At 31.8% G+C, this 13,481-nt stretch overlaps 1 protein-coding gene across 1 annotated transcript; it reads left to right on the top strand.

Moving 5' to 3' along the window:
- Positions 1–12,944: 12,944 nt before the first annotated feature.
- On the top strand, positions 12,945–13,265 carry LOC136309322 (large ribosomal subunit protein P2-like). Its single transcript, XM_066237518.1, has one exon. The coding sequence runs from the start codon at positions 12,945–12,947 to the stop codon at positions 13,263–13,265; it is 321 nt and encodes a 106-aa protein (XP_066093615.1).
- The last annotated feature ends 216 nt before the right edge of the window (positions 13,266–13,481 follow it).

Here is a 13,481-nt window from a genome sequence, read left to right as displayed (position 1 = left end):
CAAAACTGCTGTGGTGTTCTTAGTTTTTTACTTGGTTACCTCTGAGGATACCTCCTGAAAGCAGAATAATTGGGTTACATAGCATGCATCATTTTAGTATTTTGTAATTTATTGCCAAAATCATCGTCCAACCAGCAGTATAAGAGTGCCTGTTCTCTAACACCAGTGAGAAACTAGTTTTAATATATTATATAAATAATTCCTGTGCTTTGGTTTGTGATTTTAATAGCCAGTCTTGTCATCTCCTGAAATGTATGAACATTTTGATTTTATATTTGATATTTACATTTTATAAATTGTTTGACTATTATTTTTGCCTATTTTAAAAAATTAATATTAGTTTTTTCTTACTCATTTTATGACTTTTATTACAATATTTTGTATTTGTTCTTTATGCTTTAAGTATATTTCTCTACTTAGATATTAATTATGTCTCTGGTAAAATTACCTTTTGTTTATTTTATCCATGAACAAATTTTAAATTTTAATATCAATTATATAATTAACATTTTATTGAATAATTAACTTTTGCTTTTAGTATCATTCATGGAAAAATTTTCCACAATTGACAATTTTTTCTTAATTAATTTTTGGCTTTTGGTATTATAGCCTGAACATCCGGAGTTATATACCTTGATCATTTATATTAAATTTTATAAATTTACATAATATGTTCCTCTATGTATGTATGTATGTAAGTATCTATCAAATCTGCCTATACTATTTATTTTTGTGTATGATGATAATTTAAATATAAGGCATAAATTCAATGAGTCCTCTATACAAAGTTTTTTTTCTTATTTGGCTCCCTTCTCCTGAAGATTAAAATTTATCCGCCAACTTCTGATATTTTTACACTAAAAATACAGTTTCATACTCTATAATATTTTTTAAAATCTGACTAAATGTAGTACAAGCAATATCTTCCACACAGTTTATCTTTTTAAATTTCTTTTTTTTATCACTGCTTTTAGACCTTTAAAAAAAAGAGAGAGACATTTTTCTATTTTTAATTTTCTGTATTTATAGTACCATAGTTGATTTCTACCTTTAATTTCTTGTACTTATAGAACCATAGTTGATTTAAAAAAAAACAGATAAGAATGAGAGGTGTAAAAGCTGATATGGGTTAGTGAGGAATAAGACATAACACAGACTATCCCAGAAAACAGAAAAAAAAAAAAAAAACAGAAAAAATACTTTAGGAAGGCAGATGCGTTCTATTAGAGAGGAATAAATACCAATTCTGTTACTATTTATCTCTTAGCCATTCAGTCTTCTTGTTTTTGTTTGAGTAAGAGTGTGACATGTTAATATTTCCAAAATTTTTTCTTCTGTACAGATAGTTGACCCTTTTTCTACTACAATTTTTTAAATTAGTTTTGTCATTTTTTATGTGTTAGTGGATTTTTTTAAAATGGGAAATATAATTGATAACATTTTAATGCCTTATTATTTTCTGTGCTGCTGTGGTGATGGTAAAATGTTTACTTATATGTACATATGCTTTTCTAAAAGGGTATTGCTATCACAAATTTGTTTAATACAAAGGTGCTTTAAGTCTTGTAAGCAATTTTGTTCAAATCACCTCAAATGATCTCTACACCATGCCACAACTTGAACCTATCTCTATATTCATAAAAACATACCGAATATGAGTAGTTATGTAGGCATTTATGACACAAATTATTTCAGGAAAACATGATATTAAGTGTCATTTTCTTATTCTATTTTCTTAGAGTGAAGGTAAATAAATGGTTGAAACCTAATGAAATCATTTTGAAGTGTACATATTTTGCTGCAATGATGTAATGTATTAATTTATTCAGCAAGAACCCTTAGTTTTACATGCTTGCCACTGTAAAGAATGTAGATTGAATAAGCAATGCACACATGGGTAAATATTCATCACAGCTCTCAGTGGCATTCAGAGAAAGTACTTGCGCTTGTTTTTGGCTTCAGCTTCAGACTTGCAATGTGAAATGACAGATCTTCACTTCTTCATTATTTCAGGTGCCGAGTCAACATGTCACCTATAATTCTGTGATTTCAAGGCTATTGTCATATATAATAAGTAGAAAACAGCAACAATATAATATGGCACATCAATTAACTGATACGAATATCTATTTTCAAATGTAAGGAATCATCTTAGTTGTTTGCTTAGCGATAAATATTCTCATATGATTTAAATTTTGAAGTTCTAACAATCACTTGAAGTATATTCATTTTAAGAACAAAACATTACATAATTATTGATAATTAAATCCATTAATTACATGTAAAAATGTTAAAAACTTGCAAATAATAAACTTATAATAGGTATATAGTTACTGAAAATATAGAAAAAATATACAAGCTAGGTAACTTTAAGAATTTATATTTATGTGTTTATATATTATATGCATACACATGTACATATATAGTATTATGTATATGTAAATTATATAATGTATAATAATATAATTCTATAACAGTGTGCTATAAGATAATATTAATGTTTTATATATTTATAATTTAGTATATTTTGTACCAAACGGCATTTTAAAAATTTAAACATTTAAATAATAATAGAAGTCATTTTGATGAACACCAGTGTGGTGATTCATTTATTCTCACTCCTTTCTTTCTAAACATTTCTCACTGTCTACCATAGCATGTTCATATGATTATCTTTGGCCAATAAAATATGAGCAGGTTTGTTATGGATTATATTTTGGTGGAAGTAATTAAGAACAATTTTTCATTCTTGCCTATGTTGCAGAAACGTTTGTTGAAAATCTTGTTCAGATGGTGTATCCATAACATTGAATTAGCTGTAGTGCTAAGAAAACATAGACATTAGAGATTCCCCAGGAAAACAGTGGAATAAACATTAGAAAAATATATAAATACTTATGAACAAGCATTGAGTTTTTAATGGTAATTGTATACCTAGTTTATCTGAACTGATACAAGAATAATAATAAAGGTTTAACTACTTAACTTTTAAAGAATCATTTGACATTGCCAATATTTATTTTAAAAAAATTAAACTATAAGCTATAAGCTTTAAAAATAGATCTTTATTGGCCCTGGCCGGTTGGCTCAGTGGTGGAGTGTCAGCCTGGCGTGCAGAAGTCCTGGGTTCGATTCCCGGCCAGGGCACACAGGAGAAGCACCCATCTGCTTCTCCACCCCTTCCCCTCTCCTTCCTCCCTGTCTCTCTCTTCCCCTCCCGCAGCCGAGGCTCCATTGGAGCAAAAGATGGCCTGGGCGCTGGGGATTGCTCCTTGGCCTCTGTCCCAGGCGCTAGAGTGGCTCTGGTCACGACAGAGTGACGCCCCAGATGGGCAGAGCATCGCCCCCTGGTGGGCGTGCTGGGTGGATCCCAGTCAGGCGCATGCGGGAGTCTGTCTGGCTGCCTCCCCGTTTCCAGCTTCGGAAAAATACAAAAAAAAAAAAAAAAAAAAAAAGATCTTTATCAATTCTTTATAGGATTCATTAAATACCATCAAATGTATTAATGGCTCCATTTACATTCTAATATTTGAGTAAATCATTAATTTTTAATTGTAATAATATAAGAGCTACCTAAGTTTAAAATGTCCAATAAAATTTTAATTAAAGGTTATGAAGTTCATAGTCTCAACCATTATATGGAATGGTTTGGCTTAAATAAAACAAACTCTTAGCATTTTTATTTCAGTTACTTTAATACATGCTTTGGCTTAAAGATCATACCAGCTAGATCTAGATACATGTTTCTTTCAAGAATTTCTATTATATACTATTATCTTAGTTTCCAGTTTTGTTAGTATCAATTGTATGTGAATATTTGTACATAACATGAATTTATAAGAATATTACTTGTCTTAGTCTTTCCAGACTGCTATATTTATTTCTCACAATTGAGAGGCAGGGAAGAACAAGGACAAGGCACTGGCATCTTCAGTGTCTGGTGAGGGCCTACATCTTAATTCATACTCACTGCAAAGTTTTAATTGTGCCCTCAAGAGGTTCGAGTGAATGCTGGGGCTCTGTGGGGTTTCTTTTCTTTTATATTTTTAATTTTTATTTTATTTCAGGGACAGAGACAGAGTCAGAGAGAGGGATAGAGAGGGACAGACAGGAACGGAGAGAGAGATGAGAAGCATTGATCATCAGTTTTTTGTTGTGACACCTTAGTTATTCATTGATTACTTTCTCATATATGCCTTGACCATGGGGCTTCAGCAGACCGAGTTACCCCTTGTCCAAGCCAGCAACCTTGGGTCCAAGCTGGTGAGCTTTTGCACAAACCAGATGAGCCTGTGCTCAAGCTGGCGACATCGGGGTCTCGAACCTGGGTCTTCCGCATTCCAGTCCGACCCTCTATCCACTGCACCACCGCCTGATCAGGTAGTGTGGGGTTTCTTTTATAAGAGCACTAACTCATTAATAAGGGATTTGCCCTCATGATCTAATTATCTTCATAAGGTCCCTCTTCCAAATTCTTTCACGTCAGAGGTTATTTACGAATTTTGGGAGACACAAAATTTTGGATCATGACATTGTTTATGTAAAAAACCCTGTATTTTTAACCTGAAAATATTTTTCAATTATTTAGATGTCTTAGATTTTAGATGTTAATACAACTATTTTCATTTATAATTTATAAACTTGCTTCTCACTATTCAGTCATTTTATCAAATCTCTAGATTAGCTTAAACATATAATATTTTGGTTTCCCTTCATATTCATCTTATGGTGAAATTCTAGCAATAATTGAAAAATAAATACATCCTGCAAATATAAAATTTTTATTTAAAATATTTTGAGATTACATTTTTTAATTTTTAATTTTAAAGTTTTTTTTCTGATAAAATTAAAATTATTCATACGGTTTTCTTTCAAACAATTATATCCTTGTTAGGTTAGAAGGTTCTTTAAAATATAGCAGTTATTATGTATTCTATAAAATATACATCTCACAGATGCTTGCATAGTCTTTTCAAAGATGAGAAAAAATATAGTTACTAATAGGCAAGCATGGTGATATTTCTTTGGTTATGAAGAGTAATTGGGATATCTTCCTAGGAAACAAAAAATGTGAGGGAAATGATGCCACTTACACAAATAACTAATAGAGCTCCTGCCAAATGAAGCAGTTAGAGGCAGACAGAGATGGAAGATGAGACTGGATAGGCAAGCAATGGAATGGACTTAGTTATTCATGACATTATAGAACACATTTGGTTTTGGGTTTTAATGAAACAGCAAAGTGAACTAATTAACTCGCAAAAACCAGAAAGTGACATGATATAGTTCTGTAAAAGCACTACACTCTATGTAAAATTAAATAGATTGATGCATTAAAAAACATAGGTGCATCTGTTTGAAAAATTTTGTAATGCTCCAAATGGAACATTAAGAGAAAATGAACTGGGTTGGTATGGGTATATTTCAATTTTAGAAATATACAAATCAAGATAAAATTTTCTTTTATACTTTCTATGCACAAATATTACTGAGGAATATCTTTCAATCTGACAGCAAAAGAATATTAGAATATATTCTTTTCAAGACAATCAAAGATCTACAAAAGCATTACAAACCATTACATGGAGGGTTGTTTTTTCATAATCATTTGAGTTTACAAAAAAGGATATAAATAGTTTCATTTAATTATTTATTTATTTTTGACAGAGACAGAGAGACAGAGAAAAAGATAGATAGGGACAGACAGACAGGAAGAGAGAGATGAGAAGCATCAATTCTTCGTTGCGGCACATTAGTTGTTTATTGATTGCTTTCTCACATGTGCCTTGACTGTGTGAGGTTACAGCAGACCAAGTAACCCCTTGCCAGCAACCTTGGGATCAGGATGGTAAGCTTTACTCAAACCAGATGAACCCGAGCTCAAGCTGGTGACCTCAGAGTTTCGAACCTGGGTCCTTAGCATCCCAGTCTGATGCTCTATCCACTGTGCCACCACCTGGTCAGGCTAAATAGTGTTCTTAAAAAGGTCCATGATATTTTAATGTTTTAGTGCTTATATTCTTTTATGGAATATACAAAAACAAGCTTCAAAATTAGGAAGTCTAAAATCTGAAGTACAGCTATATAAAGTATCTTTGGTTAAATTTGTAATAATAAACTTTTCTTCAGAAGAAAATGTTTTTTTAGTTTTTCAGCTTTATTGAAGAAGTTTAATTGACAAATAAAATTGTACATATTTAAAGGGTACAACCTGGTGACTTATTATATGTACACATTGTAAAATAATTATAACAATCAAGTTAATTAATACTTCCATCAAAAAAGTTAAAAATTGCAATGATTTTGATATTTAGAAATTATAATGGTAACCTGAAAAAAATATGGCAAAAGAAATGAATCATGTCTCAAAGAAAAGGTGTATTATTAACTAAAGTAGTATTATCGGCCAATGATTAATAAAAAGTACATTATAATTCATATATATGTGTGTTATTCTGGGGGTACTATATCAGTTATTTTGAACATTTGATTTAATGTTAGTTTTATATATACCTACTACAAATGTTCGGTAGTCTAGTGACATATTTTCACTTGCTACTTTTTTATTGAACAATCCAAAATGGTTTTCACTAAAAAAAAAAGTTAAAATGGCTGTTAAAAATGTTCCTTCCAGACCTATCTGGATATTCAGTCAGTTGGAGCGTTGTCCCAGAACACAGAGGTTGACAGTTTGATTTCCCTGTCAGGGCACATACAGGAGCAGCTCCATGTTCCTGTCTCTCTCTCTCTCAAAAAAAAAATGAAAAATAAAAAAATTGCTCCTTCTTCACTTAGTACTTTGTCTTGATGAGAGTACAGAGAAGGAAGAAACAGATCAAAGACCAAGTGACTGTTCACTGATTGATTTTTCTAATCTCTAAGGCATAACTCCTGGCTTAAACATGTAACTTTCTTTTTCTCCACAAAAATGTCTTTTTATTATTATAAAATATAAAAGAGCATATATTCCTAAGATGTTCAAACCCTTCATTCTGAAAATTTATTCCCATATAGCTTCAGCAGCAGCAGCAGTACCATTGTTTACTTTTATTCCTATTGGTCCAATTATTAGAATGATTCCTCACCTTAATTTTATTCATCATTGGGAAAAATATCAGAATTATTTAAAAAACAATTGGTGCATTCAATAAAATTATGGGATTTGATCAATTTTATATTGTTGTCTCTCAGCAAGTCATTGATGCTTCTTAAAAATAAAGAAACAATATCTTATATTTAAAAGTACTCTCAGCATAACTGCAGAGTTACATTTTATTATAATATTAACAATAAAAATAAAGCATATTCATAAAGCATTGTTTCTCTAGAATTAATTTCAGGATATATCCATAGGCTCTGTTTTGCTTGTATACCATCATTTAGAAGTCATATGCTTTGTTTTACATATGTTCATTTTCACTAAAACATAAGTGTGTACTGCAGAATCAAATAGCAGAAGATGCTGACCTATTTTCTATAAGTAGATAGGATAATCTAAGGCAATTTTACATTCTTCACTTCTCTCTCATTAAAAATATAAGACTTAATGGTTATATTTTGATCTGATAATTTAGTATTGCAAATTGCTTCTGTGTGATAAATATACTTTTTAACATTTTACCTTATATTCACTAATATCTCATTTATTAAAATATTTCACTTAGTTTCGAAAATAATATTAGTGTCATTTTCGTTCTTTCTTTTTATTCTTTCTTTGAAAATTATTTTTTATATTTTAACATGAGATACTAATAGTTCTTGAAGCAGATGTAAGATATCCTTCTAATATAAAGTTTCTACACAGCTTTAAATAGTACATTTAAACCTATTAATCCTTTAACTTTAGAGAGCATTACTTTACTTAAAATTTCACTTTCTTCCTTCTCCTAAGAAATACACTAAGAACATTATAAGTAAATACTATTTCTTTCAGAAGTGTCAGTTATTATGATTGACTCATGAGGAAAAGATTTTCTTAAGTCTAATGCTATATTCTTCTCTTCTTGAACCTCCTCCAGCCTTACACTCTTGTTTCTCCTTACCATGCTTTATTTTTTTTGCTTTATTGTGTTTTTATCCATGTCACTTTTTTGCATATTACATTTTTTAATTTGCTGTATTGCTTATTTTCTGCTCATATCAGGATTGTAAAGTTTATGAGACAAAACTTCAGTTGCCTTATTTATTTGTCTAACAATTATTTGTGCTCAATATTTACTGAATTAATAAAAACTCAAGTGCTCCTCAAACTTTAAGTACACTCTTAATGGTCCTTCGCATAATGTGTCTGTCATGCTCATTTACATCTGCACTTAAAAATAGACAATGTTTAGACTTCAAGTATGTTTTTATTACACATTATTTAATTAATTGTAGCTAATCACCACACACATAAATTATTTCACGGATTGTTATTTTTTAGGTGGCATTATAAATTGTCTTCATAGTACAACAGCAGTTAAGAATTGTTATTTGATAACAAACTGTGATTTCACAGGGTCTGCATTGCTGAATAATTATTAGGATAAATGGAAAGCAATTACATTATTAACAGCTAATAAATAGTTAATAAATTTTTGATAAACACTTTCTCAATTATAAACAGATATCAGATGTCAATTAATCTATTTGCTATGGATTTTTTTATCCAATATTTAATCAAAGATAAATGCCTTTGGATTTTCAACAAGATGATAAAGTTTTATAAAATAATTAAGTGTTCACGTTGAATATGTACTACATTTTTTTCTTAAATGAAGGTTTGCAACAATATATAGTCAGAATAATACTTTCCACTGATTTAGGTTGATGTCAAAAGAAATTATAAAAGTAATAAGTCAGCCTGACCTGTGGTGGCACAGTGGATAAAGCGTTGACCTAGAATGTTGAGGTTGCCGGTTCAAAACCCTGGGCTTACCCAGTCAAGACACATATGGGAGTTGATGCTTCCTGCTCCTCCCCCCTTCTCCCTCTCTCTCTCTCTTCTCTAAAAAAATGAATAAATAAAAATTATAAAAAAAATAAAAAATAAAAAAAAGAATTAAGAAATCTTTAAAAAAAGTAATAAGTCTAATTTTAGGGGAAATCAATAGATGGAATGCAATTTTGTTAAGCTATTGTTTTTGGTTCATGTATCTTGCTGTACAAAAACTGTTGGGAAATATTGTAACAATAAAAAAACAGTTTATGAAACATTTTCTCCCCGGAAAGATGCTTTAGAGAATTATATGTAAAGAAGGAAAATATGTTTTTCAAATAGCAAGATTTTTTGTGATTAAAATATTTATAATATAATGTATAACAAATAAGAGGTTTGCATATTTCCTTTTTTAAGTAGAGTATCAATTGGGGTGATTTTTTAATTAAAATGCATAAATATTTCACATACATGTTCACATATCTGTTCCTATTCACGTAGTTATATATATTCATTTAGGTCCATTTAGCTTAATAAGCAAGCTAATATACTTATATGCCCATGAATTCATAGGCATGATATGAATGTTCATTAATTAACACATATATATTTACATGCATGATACAAAAATGTATATATTTTCTCTATATACAACACACTTGCTATATATAACATTGAACATGTACATATATCTGTGGGTATGTATATATGGAGATATATACATATATATTTTCATATGTATTTATGTATGTATTTGTAAATTATTTTTATCATTAATAAAAAGAAAATGTACCATAAATCAGTGGTCCCTAACCTTTTCTGGACCACGGACTAGTTTAATGTCAGAAAATATTTTCATGGACCGGCCTTTAGGGTGGGACAAATAAATGTATCACGTGACTGAGACAAGCGTCAAGAGTGAGTCTTAGACGAATATAACAGAGGGAATATGGTCATTTCTTAAAAATAAAACATCATTCAGACTTAAATATAAATAAAACAGAAATAATGTAAGTCATTTATTCTTTCTCTGCAGACTGGTACCAAATGGCCCACGAACCGGTACCATTCCGCGGCCTAGGGGTTGGGGACCACTGCCATAAATGATATCAAGGGAAATCATGATGTTTTATTTATTTATTTACTTACTTACTTACTTACTTATTTATTTTTTGACAGGTACAGAAAGAGACAGGGAAAGGGACAGATAGGGACAGACAGACAAGAAGGGAGAGAGATGAGAAGCATCAATTCTTCATTGCGGCACCTTAGTTCTTCATTGATTGCTTTCTCATATGTGCCTTGACTGGGGGGGGTACAGCAGACCGAGGGACCCCTTGCTCAAGCCAACAACCTTGGGCTCAAGCTGGTGAGCCTTGCTCAAACCAGATGAGCTCACACTGAAGCTGGCTACCTCCCGGTTTTGAACCTAAATCCTCTGCATTCCAGTCTGATGCTGTATCCACTGTGCCACCACCTAAACAGGCTGATTTTTTTTTTCTGATATTTTCTGTGTGATATTGAGCAAGATAAAACATTTTTTTCTGCCTCATTTTCTTCAACTAAAAAGATACTGATGATAATAGTGACATCTCAGTTTTGGTCCTGAGAAATAATTAAACTAATAGCCCAAAAGTACTTCGTAAATATATGTAAAATAAAAACTATTCAGTACATACCTATTTTTATTATTATCTTTATCTGTTTTGATATATTAAATATAATCAGTAATATTAACATTTGGTTTGCATGACACACATTCTGGATTTTTTATACTTGTTTTATTTATTAACATTTTTTGCCTGACCATTATATTAAACAATAAAACTATGTATTTCTAATTAGTTTATTTTTTAAAAAGATAAGTAACAATATGTAAGTAATATTAGAAATATTTAAATATGCTAATATCAAATAAATACAAAAACCACATATTTTTAGTGATATCTTTGAAACCCATCTATTTTTCTAAAATATATAAGCATGTCTCTTTCTGAAATAGCATGTTTATAAAATGTCATAGTATTCAGCTGTTTATATTATTATTCTACTAATACAGTCCTATTATTTAATATTTTATTACACATATAAAATATTTTGCTTAAATTTATAGAAATGTACTTGCCTTTATTTATGACTTTGTTTTATTTCTTTCTTTGTCTCTGCTTTATTTTGCTTCTATGCTTTGAAACCAATGTCCAATGTGACTGGAATAAATTCCTGAACTCTTCATAATATATTTGATCACTGTTCAGTTCTAGGATGCCTAACATAATGCTACTTACTTGTTATTTATTATGATAATAGATGACAACTTAAGGGAATAAACAACTAAGAATTAAACTTGCCACACATTTAATTGAAGCATTGAGATCTTCATATTTTCCCCCATTAATTCAGTAAATAATCTATAGCAACTCTTCTCACATGCTGTAATGTGACAGTAAGAATTTTAGGACTTTTCAAGCTGTAGACTCAATTTGAAATATCAGAACCAGTGTCCCTGTGGGCCTAATTTTCTTTTCTTCCTTTCCCGTTCCCTGCCTGCATGGCTCCCCTAGACTGTGTCATTTACAAGGCACTTGTGAAAAGTAGCAGTCCAACAAACATAACACATATACGAAACTACATACAAAAAGTTTTTGTTTCTTTTTCAGATGTCATGGGGATCTACAAGTGTGGTCACATCAAAACGAATATAAATAAAACACTAGTTTATTCTTCTGCATTGCAAAGGTACTAGCATTTTGGGAGGGTTATGGTCATTCTTAATTTAAATGAGAACTCATTGCTGGAGGTCAAGTCAAGAGATGAACAATTGAAAATTAAATGAGAAAACTTTAAGTTCTTTATTTTCAATTTGATCTTTTTTCACATGTTTACTTTGTGACAAAACTGGTAGGAACCATTAATATAAATGTGAGCTACCACAGAGGTTTCTAATTCCTTACGAGTGTTGATTACAGGACTAACCTGTAGTATGCTACCACTTATATTGTGATGCTGTACTTTAATAGAGAGGAAGACCAGGGAAATTACTCTGAAAAGATCATGTTTCCCTTCTCTCAATGTATTAGGTGTGCTTTGTAGACCAAACAAGTTACCAAACAGGGGTGGGATTCAGCCAGTTCATACCAGTTCAGCAGAACTGATACCTAATTTTTGTTGTTTGTCGAATCAGTTGTTAAAATGACATTTGTAATCAGGGTTCTCTCTAAGGTGGGCACCTGGACAGCTAGCCAATGTGGAAATCACAATTTACATTCCTTACTCTTTTTTTATTTTTTGTCATTTTCTGAAGTTAAAAGTGGGGAAGCAGTCAGACTCCTGCATCCACCCTACTGGGATTCACCCCGCATGCCTACCAGGGGGCAATTCTCTGCTGATCTGGGACATTGCTCTGTTGTGGCTGGACCAATTCTAGTTCCTGAGGTGGAGACCATGGAGCTATTCTCAGTGCCCTGGCCAACTTTGCTCCAATGGTGCCCTGGCTGCGGGAGAGGAAGAGAGAGACAGTGAGGAAGGAGAGGGGGAAGGGTGCAGAGCAGATGGGCACCTCTTATGTATACCCTGACAGAAAATCAAACCCAGAACTTCCACACTGCAAGGCGGACGCTCTACTGCTGAGCCAACTAGCCAAGGCCACTCTTTTAGTGTTTATCTGTGCAACAGCGTATTTTAAGTGCCCATAGTAATATTCATTTTGTCATAGGTGAAAAAAATTGCAAATGAGGATTCCAGTCAAGAAGTAATGTGTTTTATTGGTTTTTTTTCTAGGTATTATTTAATATTTTAAAACTCTTTCTTATATTATAATCTAGTTTTGTGTAGTTCTTTTATTGTTCTTATTCAAGTATTAAAGGAATAAAATAATAAACTACTTTTTGGTATATATTTTTTTCATACTTAAAATGTTCACTAGGGCAGAGAACCAGCTGTTAAATTATTTGAATCCCACCACTGGTACCAAATTTTTGGTGTTCTTTTTGCCTGATGTTGAAGTCATATGTGTGTGGCTGCACTCAAGATGCACTTTGTTGCCTCCTACCTACTGGCAGCCCACTGGGGTATTGACTCCCTAAGCACCAAGGACATAAAGAAGATCCTGAATAACATGGACCTTGAGGCTGATGACCACCAACTTAGCAAGGAAATCAGTGAACTGAACAGAAAAAAAAAAAAACCATCAAAGATGTCATTACCATGGCCAGCATTTTTGCTGACAGGGCTGTGGCTTTCTCTGCCATCCCAGAGTCTGCAGTTAGCTTCTGTTGTGGGTTTTGCAACAGTTATAGCAGAGAAGAAAGATGAGAAGGAGGAGGAGGAGGATGACAGGAGTTTTGACTAATTCAATTAGAGTTCTGCTTTCTGTGTGGGGGGGGAGATTTCTTACAATTTTTGAGGCTAGAAGTCCAAGTTCAAGGTATTGGCAGGGTGGGTTTCTTCAGAGGCCTCTCTGCTTGGTTTGCAGATAACTTTTATCCCCATGACCAAATTTCCTATGTTTATAGACTATCAGTTATATTGGATTAAGGCCCATCTTAATGACCTCATTTTAAATGAA

The sequence above is a fragment of the Saccopteryx bilineata genome, chromosome 6 (assembly GCF_036850765.1).
Source record: "Saccopteryx bilineata isolate mSacBil1 chromosome 6, mSacBil1_pri_phased_curated, whole genome shotgun sequence".
Lineage (NCBI taxonomy): Eukaryota > Metazoa > Chordata > Mammalia > Chiroptera > Emballonuridae > Saccopteryx > Saccopteryx bilineata.
The sequence above is the reverse complement of the archived record's forward strand: the minus strand, read 5'-3'. Positions and strand labels throughout refer to the sequence as shown.